The sequence below is a fragment of the Heterodontus francisci genome, chromosome 6, assembly GCF_036365525.1.
Source record: "Heterodontus francisci isolate sHetFra1 chromosome 6, sHetFra1.hap1, whole genome shotgun sequence".
NCBI lineage: Eukaryota > Metazoa > Chordata > Chondrichthyes > Heterodontiformes > Heterodontidae > Heterodontus > Heterodontus francisci.
In genome coordinates this window covers 24,359,374-24,386,599 of record NC_090376.1, presented here as the reverse complement: position 1 = coordinate 24,386,599, position 27,226 = coordinate 24,359,374, and the positions used below count along the sequence as shown (strand labels likewise).

General features: G+C 44.5%; 1 protein-coding gene across 5 annotated transcripts in view; it reads left to right on the top strand.

The window, feature by feature from the left end:
- LOC137371185 (von Willebrand factor A domain-containing protein 3B-like) overlaps nt 1-27,226 on the top strand; it is a 293,943-nt gene that overhangs the window by 177,124 nt on the left and 89,593 nt on the right. For 3 of the 5 annotated variants that reach the window (XM_068033287.1, XM_068033286.1, XM_068033289.1), the window contains exons 25-27: nt 4,601-4,738; nt 12,097-12,159; nt 18,173-18,270. In XM_068033287.1, the coding sequence (XP_067889388.1) occupies nt 4,601-4,738; nt 12,097-12,159; nt 18,173-18,270 (299 nt within the window). The remainder of the gene's footprint in view (nt 1-4,600; nt 4,739-12,096; nt 12,160-18,172; nt 18,271-27,226) is intronic. The other 2 variants (XM_068033288.1, XM_068033290.1) reach the window with 1 other exon arrangement.

The window sequence follows — 27,226 nt, the reverse complement described above, 5'->3', positions numbered from 1 at the left end:
ATCAGGGGCAGAGATGCAACATCTTGTACCATGACCACAGTTTTCTTGACACTTAAAGTCAAGGAGAACAAGTTATAGGCATGGGAGAGACAGTCCATGAGTCTTTGTAGCTGAGTTTCCATGTGAGTGACTAGCGCAGCATCATCAGTGTAGAGGAGTTCTCTGATCAGGACATGATGTGATTTTTTTCTTCGCTTTCATCCTTGGTAGATTGTAAAGCTTGCCATCTAACCTAGTGTACAAATAGACTCCTTCCATATCTGCAGGGAAGGCCAAAATCAGGACCATGGAGAAGAAGATGCCAAACAGAGTGAGGGCTCGGAAACAGCCCTGTTTCACTCCATTCTTCACTCTGAAACTGTTGTATTTCAATCGCTACTGAAAGAGATATTCACCATTTCTGGAACTGTGGAGAAAACACATCGGGAGACTTTCTGGGACACTTTGTCAAGACTTCACCAACATTAGAGCAACATTTATTCTGACAATTCTCTGAGGCCTTCACCTGGAAGAGTAAATGCTGTGATGCTCCACCGTATTGGAGGAGAAAGGGAGTGTTTGGTCATGGGCATCTTCCTTGAACTCCTTCTTGGTCTGGAGGAGGAATGGAAGGAGCATGTGAGACCAGGCAGAGCAATGGAGCAACAACAGCTGCTGCAGGAGAGAAGGACAGGTGGATAAGGTGGCATCCTTCCACCACCCTCCACCCTATGGGTACATGATATCCTTCCTCCACCAGGATCTCCAGTGTCATGTCTGAGAACCTGTGCATCCTCTCCCTCAGTCCCTGAACCATTCTACAACCTGCCACAGTGCACCAGCCAGAGAACTCCACACCTTAAGTGGAAGCGAGTGTGAGGATCTTACATACAGAATTTTATCTAGGCGACGGGGGTCTTGACCACTGGCAAAAGTGTGGGTGAGAGCCCTGCCTCACTTCCTCTGGGGAAGGCCAACTGGATCAGGTGCCAATTAGGCACTTAAGTGGACAGCGGCGGGCCTTCCCCAGGATGAAAGACCCTGGTGGCGGCAGCCCTGCCTGCTGAGAGCTGTTGGCTAATCACAGGCCAGCAGCTCTTTAACTGAGCAGTGCCACCCACGGAGGTGGTGGCCATTGCTGGTATTGGACTCACCTGAGGCCCTGGACCCAGGCCACAGGCAAGTCAGAACGGGAGGGGTTTCACGGGGTGCGGGTCGCAGGGGATGGGGCTGTATGGAGGGTTGGCAGCAAGGCCGGGGGTGGCACTTAGCGGGTCCCCCTTCTTGATGCCAAGTCCCTTGTTAAGGCACTGTGCCTTTTAAAGAGGGACACCCCCACCCCCACCACCCACACAGAGCTGGTTTTCTTGGCATGCGGTGACAGACCCATTCAGTACTGGGCTAATTCTGGCGGCGGCGAGATAAGGCCCTTAATTGGACTCAATTGGCAGCAGAGCTGGAAGGCACTTGCACAGGCCTTCCTGCCCTGGACTTAATTTAGGTGGAGGCGGGAAGGTGGCATGGTCCGACCCCCTCTGCCCCGCCACAATCCCGCCCGATTATATGCTCTCCCTGCCTCCAAACCTGACGGGGGGAGATCATAAAATTCACCCCATACTGTTCCATAAAAATTGCATTTAATCAGTATTCGACCTGCAGGTCTCTGGTTTGGCACCTCCAAGCAAGTTCAAATTCTGGCAATGACCACTTAGGGCTAAAATTGTGTGCTAAATCCAGACTTTGAAAAACAGGCTAGTCTCATTAGCACAGCACCCATTTAGTGCCTGTATTCACCCTTTGGCCAACCCTTAGTTGGAAGCCATATGGCCTATTGTGCCTGTGCCAGTTCTTTGAAAGGTCCCATTCTTTCCCCATAGCCCTCCAAATTTTTCTTTTTCAGGTACATATCTAATGCCCTTTTGAAAGTTACTATTGAATCTGCTTCTGCCACCCTTTCAGACAGTATCCCAAATGTGGGGATGCCACCCAGTAAAACAAGGCAGCCTCCCTGAGGGATTGGGGGACCCACCTCCGTGGGCAATCTGTAGTTCATGGAGGGCCCCTGATGGCAAAGGCCAGCCTCACCGCCCCTGCCCACTGCTCAGGCCTCAACAACCACCACTGCTTGCTGGGGCCTGCCGGACTGGCTTCTCTGCCACACTTACCTGGGATCTGGAGCTATCGCGATGGACCTGGTCCCAGACCTCATGTAGTACCGGCAACAGCCACCACTTGCAGTGATGCTGCCGTTACTCCTGAGCTGCCAGCTCTCTGATTGGCCAGGAATACTTGGAAGTGGGATCTCCATCCTTAAAGGGACAGGGACCACAATGCTGGGCAGTTAAGTGCCCGAGCACTGTTAAATTGCACCGGGGGTGGGGGAGGGGGGGTTCCAAAGGGCTGAGGTGGGAGTCCCCTTGCCTTTTTGGCTCAGCTCCACAAAATTCAGCCCTGTAAATACACCTATATAAATGCAAGTCATTATTTTGATGATCTGTATCTTGTCCCCTCCCAGTTTCCTTTTCTGAAATGTAAATAAAGTTAGTTTCTTTAACCTTTCTTCATAACCTAGTCCTCTATGTCCTGGAATTATCTGGTCACACTTCTCTAAACTCCTTCTAATGTATCTATATGTTTTTCAGCGGGGTGAGCATGTTATTTATTCCTCACACCTCCATTAAATGCCTTGGAATGATTTTGCTACGTTGAAGGGGCTATATAGATATAAGTTGTTGTTAGTATTCCCTGGAATTGTCTTCACCATTGAACAGTACAATGTTAGTCAAACTTGCTCTGTCTAGCAGTCTGCTGACCTCCAGGTGCATCCCTTGGCTTACTCATAATGGTATGGCACTGACTTCCATTTCTAGAATTTAAGCAATGATCAGTCTCAACCCCTTTCCTTTCCCATCTCTGCTAGTGGAAACTCTTTAATAATGATTTTGTTCCTTCAGTTAATTTTGCTAGTTTATTTTGTTTGAAAACCTCTTTGGATAGACCACTTCTCCCTGGAATTTTAGTTGTGTCACTCCTTTAAGGGAAAGCACTTGTTGAGTCCCAATGGGACTGAACTTTACCGAAACCTGGTTTTACTGTCTTAATATAAAATAGAATCCTCCTTTCATCGTATTGATTTTGTTGATTTACTTTTTGTTAACTAATTTTGCTTTAAAAACTAATTTGTGTTGGTTGTAAAACCCTCCTGAACTTTTCACAGTATTACCTTTTACAGGAAGGCACTTGATGTATCCTGGTGGATTTGGGTTTAGCCTAGACCCATATTTCCCATGGATATATCTTGCAAAAGGACCTTTTCATGTCATAGACATGTTTACCTGTCTGCAGTTTTTGACACTATTCTCCTCCAACGCCTCGTCCAGCTGGGTGGGACTGCACTCGCCTGGTTCCATTCTTGTCTACCTAATCAAGCCAGAGCACTACCTGCAGTGGCTTTTCTTCCCGTTCCCACAACATTACCGCTGGTGTCCTCAAGGATCTATCCTTCGTCCCCTCCTATTTCCCACCTCCATGCTGGCCCTCGGTAGCATAATTCGAAAACACTGCATTAGTTTTCAGATGTACGGTGACAACACCCAGTTCTATCTCACCACCACCTTCTCGACTCCTCCACTGTCACTAAATTATCAGACACCTTGTCCGACATCCAGTATTGGAAGAGCAAAGATTTTCTCCAATTAAATATTAGGGAGGCTGAAGGCATCGTCTTCTGTCCCCACTACAAACTCCGTTTCTTAGTTACCGAGTCCATCCCTCTTCCTGACAACTGTCTGAGGCTGAACTATATTGTTCTCAACCTTGGTGTTGTATTTGACCCTGAAATGAGGTTCCAATCACATCAGTGTCATCATTAAGACTGCCTACTTCCATCTCTGTAACTCCAGCCCTGCCTCAGCTCAGCTGCTGAAACCCTCATCCATACCTTTGTTACTTCTAGACTTGACTATTCCAATGCATTCCTGGCTGGCCTTCTACACTCTACCCTCCGTAAACTTGAGGTCATCCAAAACTCTGCTTCCTCTGCCCTATTCACACCAAGTCCCGTTCACCAATTACCGATCACCCCTGTGCTTGCTGAACTACACTGGCTCCTGGTTCAGCAATGCCTCAATTTTAAAATTCTCCTCTTTATTTTCAAATCTCTCTATGGACTCGCCCCTCCCAATCTCTGTAATCTCTTCCAGCCCCACAACCCTCGGAGATAGCTGCGCTCATCTAATTCTGGCCTCTCGAGCGAACCTGATTTTAGTTGCTCCACCATTGGTGGCCGTGCCTTCAGTTGCCTAGGCCCTAAGCTCTGGAATTCCCTCCCTAAACCTCCTTGTTTCTTTACCTTTCTTTCCTCCTTTAAGCTGCTCCTTAAACCTACCTCTTGGACCAAGCTTTTGGCCATCTGCCCTAATGTTTCCACATGTGGCTTGGTGTGAAACTTGGCTTTATAATGCTCCTGTGAAGTGCCATGTGATGTTTTATTACGTTGAAGGTGCAATATAAGTACAAGTTGTTGCTTTTGTTACGGTCACATTTTCCTATATCTATCAACATTAAGATTATTTTCTAAGGTTAATTGGATGTTATTTAATAAACTTACACCTATTTTCAGGTGGGAGACTTTATTTTGGTTCGAAGTGATGCAGAGGCTGAAAATGATTGCTACCTACCTGGTGTGGTCATAGCGACTCCAAACAAAGCTGTGCCAGCTGATAAATTTTATACAGTTTTGAAATATAATAATACAAAGGTATGTAGGTTTGCATGATTTAAAAAATGCTTTTTGACCCTCTATAAGTTTATACTAATCAATTTATTACAAGATGACAAATATTCGTTAATTTCAGTAAATATCTAATTTAGGTTACTTTTTATCAAACATTATATGAAACAATTTAACTTTGGGAACACCCATGTTACAAGTTCCATTTCTTTGCTACTGTTTCTATCCCCCTCCCCGTTGACGATTGCAGGCTGAACCAGATTGTTCACAATTTCTGTGTAATGTTGAGCTTCCAATCCCACATCCCTCTCATCCCAAAGACGCACAAGAGGCTTGTTAGAATAATTCAGGGTGAATGGTGTGAGGGAAACGATAGAAAGTTGATTGAAGGATAATAAACAAAGAGGGTAAAAATCATGTTGCTTCATAGTAGAGAAGGGTCGGAAATGGTTTTGGAGAGGCCAGTGCTGAGACTAGTTTTGTTGTTATAGATAGATGATTTGGACTTGAGTATAGAGAACAAAATCCTGAAATTTGCTGATGATAAGGAAGTAAGATGTTTGGCAAATAGTGAGGAGATTCACCAGGATGATGTCTATTTCTGTCAGAGCAGTGGAGGTTTATTAGAGATTTTTTAAATTACCAAGTGTTTTGATAGAGTGCATGCGGTTGGAGTCAGTGATGAAAGTTCATCAATTTAAAATTGCCTGTAAAAGAGTAGGGAGAGATTGGAGAAATGTCTTTACTTGGAACCACAGGGAATGGTTGAGCAGAAGACCATTGTACCCTTTAAGAGAAAAATGAATAAATATGGGTGGAGAGCTGGGCAGTGGGATTACTTTTGGATTGCTCTAGCAAGGAGCCAGCAGAGACACCATGGGCCTAATGTTCAATCAGAAGCATTTGTCTTTTTGTTTAAAGACTAATATTATCATAGTAAAAGAATTATAGATGAGAGAGAGAGTATAAAATTGAATCTTGCTGTTCATGTTTCTTTTATAAGCCACTTAAATTTATTTATTTTGGTTCATGATGCCATTTGAGTGCAGATAGTAAATTACCATGGGATAGATTTTTGTCTTCACCATCCAGCTGATAATCTAGTGGAACAGATCTTTATAAAAGCCATCTGATTTTCATTCCACGAAAATATGCCCCCATATATTATTCATTTCCAACCTTGTGTAATTCTCGAAGAAAGTAAATGAGCAGCCGATTGATGGAGTCCTATCCCATCAATCAAGGTTGTAGATCACAGAGGTGTAAATGAAAAATAAAAAATCTATTTTGTGGCCTGAAGCAAGCTGTATTAGATAAAAACCCTAAAAATCCTTCTCAAGTTTCTGACTTTAATTTTTGCTTGAAATGGTGCAACATACGGACATACGAATTAGGAGCAGGAGTAGGTCACTCGGACCTTCGAGCCTGCTCCGCCATTCAATAAGTTCATGGCTGAACTGATGACTCCACATTTCCACCTACCCCCAATAATCTTTCACCCCCTTGCTTATCAAGAATCTATCTACCTCTGCCTTAAAGACTCTGCTTCCACCGCCTTTTGAGGAAGAGAATTCCAAAGACTCACGACCCTCTGAGAGAAAACAATTCTCCTCATCAATGGGCGACTCCTTATTTTTAATCAGTTACCCCTAGTTCTAGATTCTCCCACAAGAGGAAACATCCTTTCCACATCCACCCTGTCAAGACCCCTCAGGATCTTATATGTTTCAATCAAGTCGCCTCTTACTCTTCTAAATTTTAGCAGATACAAGCCTAGCATGTCCAATCTTTCCTAGTAAGACAGCCTCCCCAGTCCAGGTATTAGTCTAGTAAACCTTCTCTGTACTGCCTCCAACGCATTTACATCCTGCCTTAAATAGGAGACCAATACTATACACAGTACTCCAGATGTGTTCTCACCAATGCCTTGTATTGTTGAAGCATGACCTCCCTACTTTTGTATTCAATTCCCCTCGCGATAAATAATAACATTCTATTAGCTTTCCTAACTACATGCTGTACCTGCATACTAACCTTTTGCGATTCATGCACTAGGACACCCAGATCCCTCTGCATCTCAGAGCTCTGCAATCTCTCACCATTTAAATAATATGCTTTTTTATTCTTCCTGCCAAAGTGGACAATTTCACACTTTCCCACATTATACTCCATTTGCCAGATCTTTGCCCACTCACTTAACCTATCTATATCTCTTATGTCCTCTTCACAACTTACTTTCCTACCTATGTCCAATCTTCTTGATCTTTTCATTGAAAACTGTCGGCGAGACATTGGCCATCTCAGTTTCTCTGCCCCCCTCACTCACTCTAACCTGCCCCACTCTGAACATTCCGCACTGCATTCTCTCAGCCTCTCCCCCGGAGCCGCTCTGCCGCCGCTTTTCCTGGGTGTTTTGCTCCGCGAGCGCCCTCAGCGAGGCGGCCGATCACCGGAAGCCGGAGCAGTCCGTCTGCATCAGGCCTCCGGGGAGAAACAAGGAGCCGCCTCAGAATCAGTCCCCCCTCCCCCTGGGCCTCCCTCATCTCCAACCCATTTGGGCTGTCCAATTCTATTTTTGTTTCAGGCACCTCGTTGGATTACATTGTGCTGTCTGGTCACTTAGCCATGCTTCATCCGTCCACCTCGTCAGTGAGTGTTCCTGGCAATTCAACTGTGGTAGTCATCACAGTTAAATCCTGCCTTCATCCCCACACCTGCACTTCTAGCAGGGGTTACTTGTCGCCACCAAGAGTGGGAACTGAGTCTATTTTGCCTTCTATAAACCAGGGGCTTCTCAGAGTCCAAATGTTCCACCAGCAACACCTCCCAGCTAAAAGACTTGCATTTTTATACAGAGCTTTTTGTGAGCTCAGGACATCCCAAAGCAACTTGCACCCAATTATGTACTTATTTTTTGGAAATGTGTAGCTACTATTGTAATGTAGGAAACACTGCAGCAAATTTGTACACAGCAAGATCCCACAAATAGACCAAATAGTCTGGTTCAGTGATGCTGTTTGAGGGATAAACATTGGCCAGGACAACAGAGAAATCTCCCCTGCTCTGCTTCAAAATAGTGCCATAGGATCTTTTACATCCACCTCAGAGGCAAAACTGGGCCCTGATTCCGGCACAGACAGGATGGGCCAAGTGGACTCTTTCTGTGCCTTAAACTTTCTATGATTCCATGGTTTAACGTCTCACCTCAAAGGTGGCACCTCTGAGGCGGCACAGTGGCGCAGTGGTTAGCACCGCAGCCTCACAGCTCCAGCGACCCGGGTTCAATTCTGGGTACTGCCTGTGTGGAGTTTGCAAGTTCTCCCTGTGTCTGTGTGGGTTTCCTCCGGGTGCTCCAGTTTCCTCCCACATGCCAAATACTTGCAGGTTGATAGGTAAATTGGCCATTACAAATTGCCCCTAGTATAGGTAGGTGGTAGGGAAATATAGGGCCAGGTGGGGATGTGGTAGGAATATGGAATTAGTGTAGGATTAGTATAAATGGGTGGTTGATGGTCAGCACAGACTCGGTGGGCCGAAGGGCTTGTTTCAGTGCTGTATCTCTAAAATAAAAAAGATTAAAAAAAATAAAAATAAAAAAAGGTCTAACCCCGACATTGCTATCAAACCTACAGATAAGTGTGGTGCTGTTGTTGTCTGGTGTACCGACCTCTACCTTGCAGAGGCTGAGCGCCAACTCTCAGACACTTTTTCCTGCTTCACCCTGGACCATGACCCCACCTCCGAACATCAAGCTACTGTCCACAGAACAGTCACTGATCTCATCTCCTCTGGAGATCTTCCCTGTACAGCTTCCAACCTCATAGTCCCACAACCCTGGACAGCCCGGTTCTACCTCCTTCCCAAAATCCACAAATAGGTCTATCCTGGCAGACCCATTTTTTCAGTCTGTTCCTGCCCCACTGAACTTATTTCTTCCTATCTTGACTCTATCTTTCCCCCCCTGGTGCAGTCTCTTTACACCTACATCCGTGACTCTTCTGATGCCCTACGTCATTTTGACAATTTCCAGTTTCCTGGCCCTAACCGTCTCCTCTTCACTATGGACGTCCAATCTCTCTACACCTCCATCCCCCACCAGGACGGTTTGAGGGCTCTCCGCTTCTTCCTTGAACAGAGGCCCAACCAGTCCCCATCCACCACCACCCGCCTCCGTCTGGCTGAACTTGTTCTTGCATTGAACAACTTCTCCTTCGACTCCACTCACTTCCTTCAAGTAAAAGGTGTTGCTATGGATATCTGCATGGTTCCTAGTTATGCCTGTCTTTTTCTGGGATATGTCGAACATTCCTTGTTCCAGTCCTACTCAGGCCCCTTCCCCCAACTCTTTTGCCAGTACATTGATGACTGTATCAGTGCCGTTTTCTGCTCCCGTCCGGAACTAGAAAACTTTGTCAACTTTGCTTCTAATTTCCACCCTTCTCTCACCTTCACATGGTCCATCTCCGACACTTCCCTTCCCTTCCTCGACTTCTCTGTCTCCATCTCTGGTGATAGGCTGTCTACTAATATTCATTATAAGCCCACCAACTCCCACGGCTACCTCGACTACACTTCTTCACACCCTGCCTCCTGTAAAGACTCCATTCCATTCTCCCAGTTTCTCTGTCTCCAACGCATCTGCTCTGATGATACTACCTTCCACGACAGTGCTTCTGATATGTCTTCCTTTTTCCTCAACCGAGGATTCCCCCCCACTGTGGTTGACAGGGCCCTCAACTGTGTCCAGGCCATTTCCCACACCTCTACCCTCACCCTTTCCCCTCCCTCCCAGAACCATGACAGGGTTCCCCTTGTCCTCACATTCCACCCCACCAGCCTCCACATCCAAAGATCATCCTCCGCCACTTCCAGCGTGATGCCACTACCAAACGCATCTTCCCCTCCCTTCCCTGTCAGCATTCTGAAGGGATCGTTCCCTCTGCAACACCCTCGTCCACTCCTCCATCACCCCCATCACCTCGTCCCCTTCCCGCGGCACCTTCCCCTGCAATCGCAGGAGGTGTAATACCTGCCCATTTACCTCCTCTCTCCTCACTATCCAAGACTCCAAACACTCCTTTCAGGTGAAGCAGCGATTTACTTATACTTCTTTCAAAGAACAAAGAACAGTACAGCACAGGAACAGGCCATTCGGCCCTCCAAGCCTGCGCCGATCTTGATGCCTGCCTAAACTAAAACCGTCTGCACTTCCGGGGACCGTATCCCTCTATTCCCATCCTATTCATGTATTTGTCAAGATGCCTCTTAAATGTCGCTATCGTACCTGCTTCCACCACCTCCCCCGGCAGCAGGTTCCAGGCACTCACCACCCTCTGTGTAAAGAACTTGCCTCGCAAATCCCCTCTAAACCTTGCCCCTCGCACCTTAAACCTATGTCCCCTAGTAACTGACACTTCCACCCTGGGAAAATGCTTCTGACTATCCACTCTGTCCATGCCGCTCATAACTTTGTAAACCTCTATCATGTCGCCCCTCCACCTCCGTCGTTCCAGTGAAAACAATCCGAGTTTATCCAGCCTCACCTCATTGTTAATGCCCTCCAGTCCAGGCAACATCCTGGTAAACCTCTTCTGTACCCTCTCCAAAGCCTCCACGTCCTTCTGGTAGTGTGGCAACCAGAATTGCACGCAATATTCTAAGTGTGGCCTAACTAAGGTTCTGTACAGCTGCAGCATGACTTGCCAATTTTTATACTCTATGCCCCGACCGATGAAGGCAAGCATGCCGTATGCCTTCTTGACTACCTTATCCACCTGTGTTGACTCTTTCAGTGACCTGTGGACCTGTACGCCCAGATCTCTCTGCCTGTCAATACTCTTAAGGGTTCTGCCATTTACTGTATACTTCCCACCTGCATTAGATCTTCCAAAATGCATTACCTCACATTTGTCCGGATTAAACTCCATCTGCCATTTCTCCGCCCAAGTCTCCAACCGATCTATATCCTGCTGTATCCTCTGACAATCCTCATCACTATCCGCAACTCCACCAACCTTTGTGTCGTCCGCAAACTTACTAATCAGACCAGCTACATTTTCCTCCAAATCATTTATATATACTACAATGTAGTATACTGTATTCGCTGCTCACAATGTTGTCTCTTCTACATTGGGGAGACCAAACGCAGATTGAGTGATCGCTTTGCGGAACACCTCTGCTCAGTCCGTAAACATAACCCCGAGCTTCCGGTTGCTGGCCATTTCAACAACCCCCCACCCCCCACGCTCTCATGCTCACATCTCAGTCCTGGGATTGCTGCAGTGTTCCAGTGAATATCAACGCAAGCTTGAGGAACAGCAACTCATTTACCAATTAGGCACACTGCAGCCTGCCGGACTGAACATTGAAGTCAATAATTTCAGAGCATGTCGAGCCCCCCCCTTTTTATGTTTAGTTATTTTTTCTTTTATTCTTTTTTCTTTTTTATTTGGCTATTTTATTTTAGTTTTTTTTGTTTGGTTAGTTTGTTTCTACTGTGCCAACCACTGTTTCTGTTTTTTAATTTTTTTTTTAAGGTTTGTGCTTGGAGTGCTTTGTGCTTTACAGTCTATTCACACCCTCTTTGTACTAACGCTTTGTCTTTCAGCACACCATTAACATACCGTTTGCCTTTGTTCCATGCCCTTCTGGTCAGTTATTCTCTGTGACCTTGTCAGATCATCACCTACGCTTTTGTCCCACCCTCTGCTTTACTTCTTAAAACCTTTTACATTTCTAATATTTGTCAGTTCTGAAGAAGGGTCACTGACCTGAAATGTTAACTCTGCTTCTCTCTCCACAGATGCTGCCAGACCTGCTGAGTATTTCCAGCATTTCTTGTTTTTATTTCAGATTTCCAGCATCTACAGTATTTTGCTTTTATTACTTTCCTACCTATCTTTGTGTCATCAGCAAATTTAGCAAGCATACCTTCGGTCCCTTCATCTAAGCCATTTATATATATATATATCTATAAAGGATAGAAAATGTTTAAACCCTGACAATATAGCTTCTTTACAGGTTTTCTCTCTCAATAAGTAGATTTACTTTTTCATTCTGAACTAAAATAATTTTTCTGAAAGCTGAACTGAATGCTGTTGAATAAATTGCATGTAACTTCTAGAGTCAATTGCCGCGTTTATGGATGATATATTTTGTGATAATGTTAAGATAATGAAACTTCTTTTCATAGCACAGACATCAAATTTATATGAAATATGTAATCAGCTCCACCAGAAAAATGTTATTGTACTAAGATTTAAAATTAGATCAGTGTAGCACATGTGGAATGAACGGAATAAATCATGGATTGAGCTGACTATGCAGGCTATCTCAGATATGAGCTAAAATTTTAATAACCTTACACCTGACTGCTTTGATCTCAGGGCTTGCAAGCTTATTCCGACCCCCATGAAGAGTTTTGTGCTTATCTATGCAGTTCAGATGCTGTGAGTGAACAGGTCTATGCTTTTACCCAAGACACCACTGGTATTAATTTTATTGAGCCGAATTTACTATAATGAGATTACAGCTCCTCAGATACTGAAGCAGTCCGTGTCAAAATGCAGCAAGACCTGGACGATATCCAGGCTTGGGCTGATAAGTGGCAAGTAACAGTCGCGCCACACAAGTGCCAGGCAATGACCATCTCCAACAAGAGAGAATCTAACCATTTCCCCTTGATGTTCAATGGCATTACGATCGCTGAATCCCCCACTATCAACATCCTGGGAGTTACCATTGACCAGAAACTGAACTGGAGTAGCCATATAAATACCGTGGCTACAATAGCAGGTCAGAGGCTAGTGGCGAGTAACTCATCTCCTGACTCCCCAAAGTTTGTCCACCATCTACAAGGCACAAGTCAGGAGTGTGATGAAATACTCTGCACTTGCCTGAATGGGTGCAGCTCCAACAACACTCAAGAAGCTCGACATCATTCACAACAAAGCAGCCCGCTTGATTGGTACCCCATCCACAAACATTCACTCCCTCCATCACCAACACACAGTGGCAGCAGTTTGTACCATCTACAAGGTGCAATGAGCAAAGCACCAAGGCTCCTTTGACAGCACCTTCCAAACCCGCGACCTCTATCACCCAGAAGGACAAGGCAGCAGAACACCACCACTTGCAATTTCCCCTCCAAGCCACACACTATCCTGACTTGGAACTATATCGCCGTTGCTTCACTGTTGCTGGGTCAAAATCCTGGAACTCGCTTCCTAACAGCACTGTGGGTGTACCTACCCCACATGGACTGCAGTGGTTCAAGAAGGCAGCTCACCACCACCAAAGGCAATTAGGGATGAACAAAGAACAAAGAACAAAGAAAATTACAGCACTGGAACAGGCCCTTCGGCCCTCCAAGCCTGCGCCAATCCAGATCCTCTATCTAAACATGTCGCCTATTTTCTAAGGGTCTGTATCTCTTTGCTTCCTGCCCATTCATGTATCTGTCTAGATACATCTTAAAAGACGCTATCGTGCCCGCGTCTACCACCTCCGCTGGCAACGCGTTCCAGGCACCCACCACCCTCTGCGTAAAGAACTTTCCACGCATATCCCCCCTAAACTTTTCCCCTGTCACTTTGAACTCGTGACCCCTAGTAATTGAATCCCCCACTCTGGGAAAAAGCTGCTTGCTATCCACCCTGTCTATACCTCTCATGATTTTGTACACCTCAATCAGGTCCCCCCTCAACCTCCGTCTTTCTAATGAAAATAATCCTAATCTGCTCAACCTCTCTTCATAGCTAGCGCCCTCCATACCAGGCAACATCCTGGTGAACCTCCTCTGCACCCTCTCCAAAGCATCTACATCCCAGGAACGAGTATCTGAGGAGTATCTGAGTATCTGAGGAGTATCTGAGGAGCTGTAATGGCCTAATCAGCAATGCCCACATCCCAGGAATGAAAAAAAATCACAACCTGCTGCAAAAATTATAAATCACTTTTTATCTCACTTCATTGTTGCCTTTTACGAAAGATTTCAAAAAAATTATCTTATCTTTCATTTTGTACTGTATTTTCAGTAGTGCAGATCAAATCATCGTGGTCTAGAAATTGGATCATGCTCTACCTGTTTTACAGGCATGGAGTGGGCACTTAAAAATCCAATATGGCAGTAGTATGTAGGCACTTATTCCATATTGGAGGTGGATTGCTCATCATATTGGTTAAAACTTAAATATATAATAATCAGTAATTTATTGAAGCTAGAAAAGTTATTTCCTGTCTAAATTGTGACAATAATTCAAACCAAATAAATCTCTAATCTTTACCTCCCTCATAGGTAAGTGTACATATAACAATATCTAAATAAAGAAATAACTTGTGAAGCTTCCTTATTATTCTCTGCTGTAAATTTGGTACACCATCACAGAGGGAGAATCCAGTGAACTGATACCAAATGTTCATCTTTCTAAAGGTCTAGGCAGGTTCATATTTTTACATTGCTCTGTTTAATTATTCCATTTCTGATCTTGTCACCCACTAAATGTGGCATGCAACAGGAAATACTATGCCAGCAAAGATTGCTTAATGCTGCCTGCTGGCACACCCAACAAAGGTGGCCAGTGTCCTAAATAAGGTTGGCAGGTAAATTGGCCATTATAAATTGCCCCTAGTATAGGTAGGTGGTAGGGAAATATAGGGACAGGTGGGGATGTGGTAGGAATATGGGATTAGTGTAGGATTAGTATAAATGGGTGGTTGATGGTCAGCACAGACTCGGTGGGCCGAAGGGCCTGTTTCAGTGCTGTATCTCTAAACTAAACTAAACTACTTGCGGGTACCACTCATTGTCTCTCGCAATCCTCTTTCCAACATGTGTGCATTTTACATCTGCTTGCAGGAGAAGGCTGCTTTTATAACGAGAGAGGATTTATCAAATCAGTCAGCCTGACTAATTAAAAGAAAAGGTGAACATACAGACAAGAGGCCGTTTAGCACCCCTCCCCCCGCGAGCCTATTTTTCCATTCATTTAGATCATGGCTGATCTTTGACCTTTGCCCCATAACCCTGAATACCTTTGGTTAACAAAAATCTTGCAATCTCAAATTTAAAACTAACAATTGACCCAACATCAACTGACATTTGTGGAAGAGAGTTTCACACTCGTACCACCCTTTGGCCGGGATTTTACTGAGATCCCGACGTCGGGCTCTGTGGCGAGGGTCGTGGTGGGGCGGGGGCTGGAAGGTAGGGTCGGCAGCGGCCCGCCACGGAGTCCAACACCGGGAGTGCCAGGCCCAGTTTTCCCAGCGGTGGCGAGGCTCTGTGGTGGTCCCCCCACCACTGGGCGATGGGACCCTGCTTTTCATATTTAAATTAACTAAATTAATACACGTATCTTACCTTTGGGCCGCGATCTTCTGAGCAGCAGCTGGCAGTCAGGTGTCTTCACTATCCCATCCAGGGAAAGAAGGCGCCACCGTGGTGTGGAAGGGGGGAATCTTATGATTTTTAGTGCAGTAGGAGGGGGGGGGGGGCAACGGGGTCAAATGTAAATTACTAATGCAGGGGAGGGTGGGAAGGGGTGACCTCTGCACTTTGATCAGTTTGGGGTTGGGGGGGGGGTGGAAGGTCAAGTGTTGAAGGTAAGTGTTTTGGGGGGAGAGGGCAAATATTGAATTTAATTATAATGGGGGGAGGGGCAATAGATTTTTCAGTGGTACACGGGGGGGCGGGTGTAGCATTTAAAAAAATTTAAATATGCCGGCAGGCTGCCCTTTAAAAATGGCACCAGCGCCTGCGCATTGCCGGTGTTGCAGAGCCTGCCCCCTCAATGTGATTGGTGGGGTGGGGTGGGGGGGGTGGGGGTTGGGGTGTGGCCCGACTGGCTCATTATCCTGGGCCGCCGCGAGAAAAATCGCGGCAGCATGGTAACGTGTGGCCAGCACGTGCAGGCCACCATTTTTTTCGCCCTCCGCCACTCCCAGCAGCGGGACAAGAAAATCCAGGCCTTTGTATGTAAATGGCAAGAGAAGAAGCACAGCATGAGTGTGCAGGCTCTGGATCATATAGTCAAGTGTTATACAATCAGGTGCTCTCTAGGCTTTAGCACCCCATAATGTAGCATGTCAGCACTGGATACACAGCAGCGCAGTTGGCAATGTAGATCACATTATTGTTTCCTATATTGAACAGATAGAAACCTAGAGGATGCAGAAACCATTGTTATATGCTTCATACTGTTTGACGTATTATTTGTGAAAAATAGAATTCTGAGTTTGATCTATTATAAGAAGGCAGCTGTCATCTGAAAAGTAGTGCATATTAAATAGATGCTTTAAAATATTGTGTAAACTAAACAGTCAGACCTTACCTTTGGGGTTAAGTTTCATGGTCGCATTAAAAAAAATTCTCTTTAATCTGATGCAATGGGAGAGGTGGGAATTTTAACCCTAAGGATGGGCAGGGCTGGAGGGGTTGGTCAGGCGGGTGGGGGGATTCAAAATTAAAATAAAAGTGGCAAACCTGCCCCCAACCCACCCACTTCCATTTTTAGTGGAGGTGTTGGGGGCGGGGGGCGAAGGCAGATGTCTAACCTGCTCTCAGTCTGTCACTAAAGTATTTTAATGAGGCTATATGCCTTCAATTCAACCCAGACCTTGGGAAATGTGTCAGCTGACGGGAGTTGAGAAGGGCGGGGTTCATCAGGTCAGTGGATTTACAGCATTATTTGTGGGCAAGGAGGTACAGGAGCAGGAATGCTTGCCCCTCCCCCCATCCCTTGGCCACCAAGATTTACCTGCTTCCCACCTTGTGGCCAGACCCTTGTGATTGGCCGAACACCTCACCCGCAATCAGAACCCCCTGTTTTTGGACCCTGATGTCTGACCTCTGATGTCTGGCTCACCTTCCTCTGATGTCTGATCTGCAACCCCTTCTCCAACCAGCCTCTCAACCTGGCTGGCTACGGCCGGGAAACCCATGCAGAAAACATAAAAGAGGTCTTGTTAAATTCGGCAGGCCTTTTGGGAAAGCCATAACTCTAGGTTCCTCTTCCCCCCCCCACCCACTGCCGTTCCCTTCCTGCTTCACTGTTACTCTCAAGGCCATTGCATCAGAATGGGGGTCAAATGTGTAAAGAGCTGTTCATTAACAGATTTATAATTTAAAATATAATTCTTTAACGGCTTTGAATGGGAAATTATTATTCAAGATACAACAGTGTATGAGGCATTGGTCACACCATTATTTTAATAGAAGGGATTAAAAAAACGGCAAGAAAGTAAAAAGCAAAGGTGTGTGTAGATGGAACACTAGATACAAGGTTGGGATTGTAAGACTGTACCCCTATTTTTATGACCTGCACATGTCACTAGTTCTGTGTGTAATGTTTCACTCCTCTTATAGTTTATCCCTGTTGTTGTCTTCAGATGTGATACTAGCAGCTGAGGTAAGCTGCAGCCAGATGGCATTGATGTTACGGGACAACATAGTTATTAATTCCAAAGATGGAATAGCGCAAAATCCATCAAATCTAAATTTATTTATCGTGCTAAAAGAGAGCCCCATGACAAATTATGCTAATTAGACCTAATATTCTGTGACCAATCTGCATATGTAAGTTGGCTGATTTTAAAAAAGACTCCGATTTGGAGGGGATGTTTATTATGCTACACAGAAAACTGTATCATCAAAGTCTGCAAACTAAACATAATTTATATATTAGCACTCAGGCAGATTTTCAATAGCCTCGCTTTTCTAACAAATACTGCAAATGCCTGTCCTATAACTAAATCACAACTGGATTGCTGCATTTATTTTCATATCTGCAATTTTCATTCTAGTTTAATGGCACACAACAAGCAATATAATAATTGTGCCTTTCAAATCCATTCTACTAGCATTTTATCCCTTTATCCTCAAAGGGTTTTTGTTCTTGACTCCTCCTCTTCAGGGTAGTTGATTGAACAAGGAGTAATCTATCTATTAAATAAATTCCCTGACATATTTTTCCAAGATACAGTTGTTAATACAGTGGAAGCATGGAGGGAGAGGATCAATAGTAATTCTATCAATAATAACTAGTAATGTAATTATGATTATGTTTTTATTTTAAAGGAAACAGCAACTCCTGGTCCACAGACACTTTTCTATCCTATCAGTTGACCTGGTTTCCTTGATAAAACATTATAGAGACAACTGTATAGTTTATTGACACATTTGTGCCTGGATTTGGTTGTGGGCAAATGGTTTGAAGCAAATTGAACAGAGTTTCGCTTTTAAACAAAAATTTACTCACAGGTGTTAAACTGAGACTCTGAACAACAGTTGACCTTTCAAACAGTTGTCGAAAACCTATTTTGATCCTTGTTCACTTAGAAAGCTTACTCTTAAATCCTGGTGTATTCAGGTGTGTAATATTTAAATTCATCTTCACACTCAGCGCTGTGTGTCGTGTTGTTGTCGGTATAATTGAATCACAATGTTATGGTTTGCTTTCGCAGGAACATTCATTCCGCAGCGAGCTGATTAAAATCAGCAAGATGCAGTACACCTTCATCAATCGCTACATTAGAGAGGCTCAGATGATAGATCGCACAATGTGAGTACTGCTAACTAACATGGCCCCCACAAACCTTTTGTAGGGGGATTTTTATTTGCACAGTGAGTTTGAGGAACTTGGCTTTTTCTGTCAACCAGATTTCTGCAATCTGCAATCCTAAACACACAAATACTGTCATTGAAAACATTTCTGTTTCTCTTTTACAAAGCAAATGCTTTGATTATTTCCATCTCTTATCGGGCTGCATTTTAAGAGTCTGCTGCCGAAGTAGGTAGTGGGCGTAAAAAATGCCCCCCGCTCGCACGGGCACCATGTCACGGAGCTGCGGTGATTCCAAACGCAGCGGCACATTTGCATGGCCGCGGCGCCCGCCCCCTTCGATAACGTGAGGGGGCGGGTGAACTGTCACCGGCAATGGCATCTGGCGCCAATGTGCAAGCGCGCCACCATTTTTAAAGGGCTTACAGCCCTTCATGGAGCTTTAAAAATTAAAGGGCCAGGTCAGTTGAATTACCAAAACGCAGAAATAAATTACTTTGAAATTAATTTTCCCACCCCCTACCCCCATGGCATCTCAAAACATTCCTGCCCTTTCTCTCCCAGAATTTGTTTGTTAAGAATTTGACCTTCCCCCCCCCCAACAAAGTTCTTCACCCCTTCCCATCAAGCCCCCCCGACCAATCCGCATCATTGTTACCCCGCTGCCACCTCCCGCAAAGGGGATAAAATCCTCCTCACCCCACCCCTCCCCACAGGTGTCGCGCCACGTTTTCCCAAACAGGGATTCGAAGGCGCGGCACTGTCGGCCGCCAAATGAAGATCGGTGCGGCGATTATGGAGGCGACGGGACCCTCATTAAATCAGGTATGTAAATTAGTTTACATATTGAAATGGGGGTCCCGTCGCCAAGTGGCGGGGCGGCCACCACTGAGATCGGCACGGGGCCTTCCGCCATCCGGGCCGTTGGTGGGCCTCCGCCACAGCGATCTTCATTGCCCCCCTCACCAATGTTTCCGACGGCGGAGGGGCATTAAAATCCAGCCCATCATTTCTGGAAATTCATGTTGAAATCAATTAGATAGATTTATAGAATCTGATCCATGACCCTAGCCTGTCCACTTCCAGTTTTGATGGAAGCGGGACAGTGGGGCAGGCATCAAACCCACTCTGCAGGAGGTGGGTTGGTCTTTTAAATATTTTTGAAGAGGGGCGTGATGATTGGGCGTTTGATCCCCAAGACTGGTAAAAGTTCCAGAATTCCATATAATAAAATGCAATTTGAAATGCAGTGGCTACAAATTTTTGTATGCTACATGGCATAACAACTTATTTCAGTCTTTCACTACTCACTGACTACACATCGAAACCTGGTAATAACTCTGAGAGACTTAAAACTCATCAAAGCAGGAAGAATTAACAATGTGGGAATAAAGTTTTAGGTAGTCCATGCCAACCACAAATTCCATTGCACTATTTTGAAAATGTCCCAATGGATGCTATGAAGGCCCAAACTCTGCACAATGGAGAAATTGAGAGGAGTTTCCTGGAAGAATTAGTTAAAGTAGTGCATGGAGTATTTTTCAGCAGGATTTCCTGGATAGTAATCAGCGGTGACCACCCTGCCTACATTTTTACTCTTTCAATGATGTAAGGCTAATTATAGCATCCCTACCGCTCTCCTGGTTGCGATCAGTTAATACGAATGCAGACTTGGGATTGAACGTAGTTAGGCTGGGCAATGCAGTTATTATATAGATTACTGGGACAGCTGTCATTTTCAGTTGCTCATAGTCCACAGGAGTAAATAAAGACTAACTATTAAAAACTTTGTGATGTGCCTTTGTACAGTATCCTTTATGATCTATTACTCTATTTAGAGGAATTTCTCAGATCCTACCTCAGGATGTAGGTACTGCTAATTTGCAACTAACTTGGAAACAATTCTTAGTAAATATTTAGATTGAAAATTCTAAAGCAGATTTGAAAAATAAAAGCATTTAGATTGTAAAATCCTTCGTGCTGTAGTCTGTATTGCCACCAAAGTACCTATGGTTGGGAAGCTTAACTAGATTTTCTTAAATTTACTATTTATTAGTCAGCAGCTACTGCTGACTCTCGCTGCTGAAAAAGGTAGGATGTTTTGGATTCATAGACGAGAATTTTAAACTCCCCGCAGCCACATGGGACCCCCCAGCCGACTTCACAACCAGTGAAAACTGAACAGAGGGCAGTTAAGATAGAGCGAAGAACTGACCTTTACTCCCGATCTGGCCAACTTCAATTCCAAGTAGTGAGCACACCTGTCTGAAGCCGGCTGGGGTCAGGGTGGGTTGTGGGGGGTGGAGGGATGGGGCGGGGGGTGGAGGGATGGGGCGGGGGGAGGTGGTGGCAGGTGGAGGAATTCCTTCTTTAAATATGCAGCTCTGGTTCCAATTATATCATCATTGTGGCTCAACTGCAATATCTATCTGAGGCCTAAGCAGAACAGTAGTGGCTTCCCCCACCCTGGCCAAACCTACCAGGAGCTGGATCAAGAATAAAAAGAGGCCCAGTACTGTGGGGGATTCAGTGATGGTAATGCCATTGAATATCGAGGAGAGATGGTTAGATTCTCTCTTGTTTGAGATGGTCTTTGCCTGGCACTTGTGTGGCGTGAATGTTACTTGCCACTTATCAGCCCAAGCCTGGACGTTGTCCAGGTCTTGCTGCATCTGGACATTGGGCAGCTTCAGAAAATTGGCTAGCTAACAGGAAACAGAGAGTAGGCATAAATGGGTCATTTTCTGGTTGGCAAAATGTAATGAGTGATGTGCCACAGGGATCAGTGCTGGGGTCTCAACTTTTTACAATTTATATAAATGACTTAGATGAAGGGACCAAAAGTATGGTTACTAAATTTGCTGATGACACAAAAATAGGTAGGAAAGTAAGTTGTGAAGAGGACATAAGGAGGCTACAAAGGGATATAGATAGGTTGTGAGTGGGCAAAGAACTGGCAAATGGAGTATAATGTGGGAAAATGTGAAATTGTCCATTTTGACAGGAAGAATAAAAAAGAAGCATATTATCTAAATGGTGAGAGATTGCAGAGCTCTGCGATGCAGAGGGATCTGGGTGTCCTAGTGTATGAATCGCAAAAGGTCAGTATGCAGGTACAGCAAGTAATTAGGAAAGCTAATAGAATGTTATTATTTATTGCAAGGGGAATTGAATACAAATGGAGGGAGGTTATGCTTCAGCTACAGGGCATTGGTGAGACCACATCTGGAGTACTGTGTACTGTATTGGTCTCCTTATTTAAGGCAGGATGTAAATGCGTTGGAAACAGTTCAGAGAAGGTTTACTAGACTAACACCTGGACTGGGCGGGTTGTCTTATGAGGAAAGGTTGACAGGCTATGCTTGTATCCACTGGAGTTTAGAAGAGTAAGAGGCAACTTGATTGAAACATATAAGATTCTGAGAGGTCTTGACAGGGTGGATATGGAAAGGATGTTTCCCCTTGTGGGAGAATCTAGAACTAGGGGTCACTGTTTACTCCTGTTCTATCTTTGTCCTTTTCCATAATATTGCTAAAACTAACTAATCTTTCCAGTCAGGTGTTTGCCTCTGCTATAGCATTAAAACCGTCCTAATCAAAGTCACAAATGACATCTTCTGTGACTGTCTGGTGTTCCCTAAGGATCTATCCTGCGTTAAACCTTCGGAAGAGCGAAGCTATTGTCTTTAACCACTGCTCCCCCAACCCCCTCTTCCCAGCTACACGCCACAAATTACGTTCCCTCACCACAGACTCCATCCCCTGCCTTGGCCACTGTTTCAGGTGGAAGCTCATTTTATGCAGCCTTGGCATCCTATTTGACCCTGAGCTGAACTTTCGACCTCATATCTTCAAGAACCATGTACTTCCACCTTTGTACCATCATCTGTTTACCCCCTTGCCTCAACCCATCTTTCTTTTTAATTGACTCTTGGGATGTGGGAGTTGCTGGCAAGGTCTATTTATGGCCTATTCTGAGTTGCCCTGAAAAGGTGGTAATGGACTTCTTGAACCACTGCTGTCCTTGGGGTGAAGGTGCTCCTAACAGTTATGTCAGCTAAGGAATTTATTCATTGATACACTGAGTGGTAGCCACTACCTATTGTGCATTGGACAGAAAGGATAGGAATGAATTAGCATGTGGTTGGCCAATTTAAAGTGATGAGGAGCTCAAGAGCTCAGAAAACAAGCCATATGTCAAGTAAGTTAGGATTATAATTGCTCAACAACGGTCTTGCTCTTCAGTGAACTTCTCTCGTCTTATATTCCTTTCTCATTATTTATCTTCTTTTTTTAAAGCACTGCAGCAGTTTTAGGATTTCACTGTCAAATGCACTATTAATTTGTCTATTTAATTCACTTAAATTACACAAGTATCGTGGCATTAAAATCAAGTCAATGGCTTAAAGTAAATAGACTGCTATTAGTATTGAATGCTAATGAAGTCAAGTCTGCAGATATACATGGGGAATAATTATACAGTGCAGACTCTTTCATATTTTGTTCTTTGTCATCACAATGCTATGCCCTGAAGTTACAGAGTGGGTTACGAGCATATGAAAGCTTGACATGTCCGTCCAAAATCCCTCTCCATTCCTTCACAATTCTACTTTAGTGGAGACTTAGCTGTTTAAAATAAACTGGCTTTAATCTCCTTTTCAAAATAGCAGAGCAAGGCATTTTAAAAAAAAAAAGCTTTAACGGTTTGTATATTAGTATGCGTAGTTTAATTTCAGGGCTGTAATTATTCCAGTGGTCCAGTAGCACAAAGATCAATAACACAGCAGTGCTTTCTTTAGATTTGTGTTCAGTAATGTTCATCATGTACAGACCACAGCCATCAAAAGTTTTTCATTGGAGCCCAAATGTAGTGTTAGTAATTTTACTTGAACTTGCCTCTGTAATATGCACAGTAATATTGACATGTGGTATGTTTATTTTATTTAGAGATACAGCACTGAAACAGGCCCTTCAGCCCATCAAGTCTGTGCTGACCATCAACCATCCATTTATACTAATCCCATATTCTTACCACATCCCCACCTTCCCCTACCACCTACCTACACTAGGGGCAATTTACAATGGCCAATTTACCTATCAACCTGCAAGTCTTTGGTTGTGGGAGGGAACCGGAACACCCCACGAAAATCCACGCGGTCACAGGGAGAATTTCCAAACTCCGCACAGGCAGTACCCAGAATGGAACCTGGGTCGCTGGAGCTGTGAGGCTGTGGTGCTAACCACTGCGCCACTGTGCTGCCCTGTTGTATATAGTTGTAGATAGTATTTATTCCAATATTTTGCTGGAAACCAAAAGAGAGATGTCAAGACTGGCACCGATAATAACTGCAAGATGGGAATGGAATTTAATGGCAGGACCCACTTAAAATTTTTTCAACAGATTTCCTGGCCCCAGCCAGCCAGATTGACAGTCTGATTGGCTGTCGGGCGTGACAGTAGCCGAAGAGGAGAACAGAGGTAAGTGGGACATTGCGGGGGTGGGAGAGGAGTTGGACGTGGCAGGGGAGTGTCAGCCGATCGCAGGGGTCCAATTGCCTAGATCTCAGCTTGGTGAGCCAGAGGGAAGCACTCCTGACCCACAGGCTGTGCTGTAAAGGCACTTACCTTGATGGATCCAGCCTTTCATGCCTCCCTTCAGCTTCTGGGAAACCTACAGGCATTAAAACTAAAAGCTAAGCTAAATTGGAGGCATGCAGCCTCTTTGAAATATTTTAGTGACCGACCCACCTCCTGATAGCAGTTTGGTTGCCTGTTAAAACTGGAAGTGCGTGGGTTGGAGTCAGGTTGGGGTTGGCCTTCATCTCTCCTCCCAAATCGCCATGTGAGGTTAAAATTATCTCCATAGAGGCAGATTTAAATTGGATTGGATTTCTGGCAGGAAATCACCTCTGCGGAGTTGATTTCCCATCCAGCAGAGGCAGCGGGAGGCCATGACAACTTTAACTGCCGGCCGCATTTAGATGCCACTGGCTCACTTCCTGTCCCGAATGAGCAAATAACGAGTGCAAAGTGGCTACCGGCAACTGAAGATCAGATGGCTCTTGGCCGCCTGTCATCGATTGTAGGTCAGTGGTAGGAATGAAGTTTTGGGAGGATCTTGTGGGAAGTCGGTGGAGTCAGGGCTAGGCAAGGTCATGACTTTAATTGTATGTCTTGGAGGGATAATCTGCATCTTCTGGTCCCACAAAGGAAAGTTTTAGACTTGCCAGAAGTGCCGTTGCTGCCCTCAGACCAGTTGCAAACTGTCTTCTGCCTAGCAGGAAATCCAAAGCGGTTGCATCATCAGGTCTCAATTAAATTGGGGTCAAATTGGCATAACAGAACCCTGATTTGTATAAATTTGTCAGTCTGCTTTAGGTAGGTCTCTCATCTGCTAACAAAACCATGTAGGTTAACAGCACAAATAGTCGCAAATGCTTGGGTTCTGAATGGGTAAGTAAACTGCATGAAAGTTCCTCTCCAAACCACACATTATCCAGACTTGGACGTATAGCACTGTTCCTTCATCATTACTGGATCAAAATCCTGTAATTCCCTACCTAACACTGTTGTGGGAGTACCATCATGTCAAGGAGTATAACGATTCAATGAGAAGGCCCACCACCACCTCAGGGTAGCTAAGGTTGACCAATGAACACAGCTTTGCTAGTGTTGCCCACATCAAGAGCATTTCTTTAAAAAGATGTGCTGACCTACGGTCTGGAGCTCTTTTGGATTGGATAGAGGAGCCTAGCTAAAAATGGTGAAAAGGCAATGGCAAATCTGGACTGGACAGTAGCAAGACGGGAGGCCTTTTGGATGGGATCCAATTGACATAAAAGAGTGTGTGAGGTCCCTACAGGGTTGCATCTAAGAGTTTTTCCTGTGGAAAAATAAACGATATGTGTGCAAACATTTGGAAAATTGTGAAGCATAGTGGCAGAGCATTTCCAACATTTGGACAGTTATCATCACAGTTTAATATCCCAATCACCCATTATTATGAATTTTTGCAGCCTTGTTCCTGCTTCCAGCATCATTAGGTCCTAGTCTTAAGGCTGCTGCTAGCTGCCTGTTAGTGCTGGTATTGGGTCAAATATCTGAGCAGTAACATTGCTCTTCATTAATACCATGCAGGAAATTCTTGCTGGAATCATTTATGCTTTAAAACTTTGAAACTAATTTAACTGTTGAAATGTATTGACATTTAGCAGCACTTTGTAGATAACCTGGATATCCAATAACAGGCCAGAATGACAGTATCAGATGGGTCCCTGTGTCAAGTGAAAACAGAGACAATATTAGCAGGCAGCACATTGGCAACCTGAGTTGTGATAGGATGTGTTAAGTGTCTCCCACTCAGCTGTAGCCAGTGTTTAATGAGAAAGCTAGGTGCTATGTTAACCTGCATATGGGTTGTTAGAATCAGTGCCTTGTCACTGGGCTTCACCAAAGGTGGGCAGAACTATGACAGATCAGTAGTAGCTAAAGTTTCTGACTATAATCTGTTTCACTATAATTTGTGTGAAAATATAAATCACTGTCAGGAAATGATTTTCGATCCACAGCGAATATCTTCTACTAAGCTACTCTTGTAGCTTTTTATATGGTTAGAGAATAATACATTTGCATTTCAAGCTTAATTAATCATTATATTCAGCAGGACCTGAGAGCAGCGGAGGTTTTCTGAGCAATGAAAAAGACACTGTAATGAGACTTCTGTGCAAGTATCAGCTGTGGCTCAGTTGGGAGCATTCGCACCTAAGTCTCTAAGAAGGCTGTGGGTTCTTATGCACCCCCCAACCCCCACCTCACCCTCCAGTGGAAACTTGAGCACAAGATCTAAGCTGATGCTTTAGTGCAGTACTGAGGGAGTGCTGCACTGTCAGAGATGCCCTCTCTCAAAAAGCATTAAACCTAGGCCTCATCTGCCTTCTCAGATGTATATAAAAGATCCCATGGCATTATTTTGAAGAAGAGCAGGGGAGTTTCCCCGGAGTCCTGGTCAATATTTATCCCTTAACTAATAACACAAATTATCTGGACATCGTTACATGCTGTTTGTGGGAGCTTGCTTTGTGCAAATTGATGACTGCATTTTCTATATTGAAACAGTGACTACACTTCAAAAGTACTTCATTGGCTGTAAAACCGTTTTGGATGTCCTAAGGTTGCAAAAGTCACTATATAATTTATTGATAGATACAGCACTGAAACAGGCCCTTCGGCCTACGGAGTCTGTGCTGACCAACAACCACCCATTTATACTAATCCTACATTAATTCCATATTCCCTACGACCTACCTACACTAGGGACAATTTACAATGGCCAATTTACCTATCAACCTGCAAGTTTTTGGCTGTGAGAGGAAACCGGAGCACCCAGCAGAAACCCACACATCACAGGGAGAACTTGCAAACTCCACACAGGCAGTACCCAGAATTGAACCTGGGGTCGCTGGAGCTGTGAGGCTGCTGTGCTAACCACTGCGCCACTCATGCTAGTATTTTTTATAATGCACTCTGGTAGCAAAAGAGATGAATTCTACAGTCTGTCTTCCTAATAGAACCATGCATTTAAATATTACATAAATATTACATAAATGAGGAACTGGATTTTGCCCAGAGTGTGAAAGACAATCTAGAGATAGTCATATTGTAAACTGTCACAGTTAAGCTTTACCAGAATCCACAAGATGAGGTTATTTTGCAGCTTGCACACAGTCCCACTCAACTATAGTTACGTGAACTATCACCGCAGAAGAGATTGGAGAGACACTAGATACGATTAAGCAGTAGGGATGAGTTTGGCTGAATTAATACTGTATTGTGTGGATTTCTGACATCTTTTCTATATTTATGTAAATACATTTTACAGCCCAGAATAGGTTAGTAAAATGAAATAAAAATGAGGTTGACTTACATGGATTAAGATGCTTCTCAGCAGCATATAGAA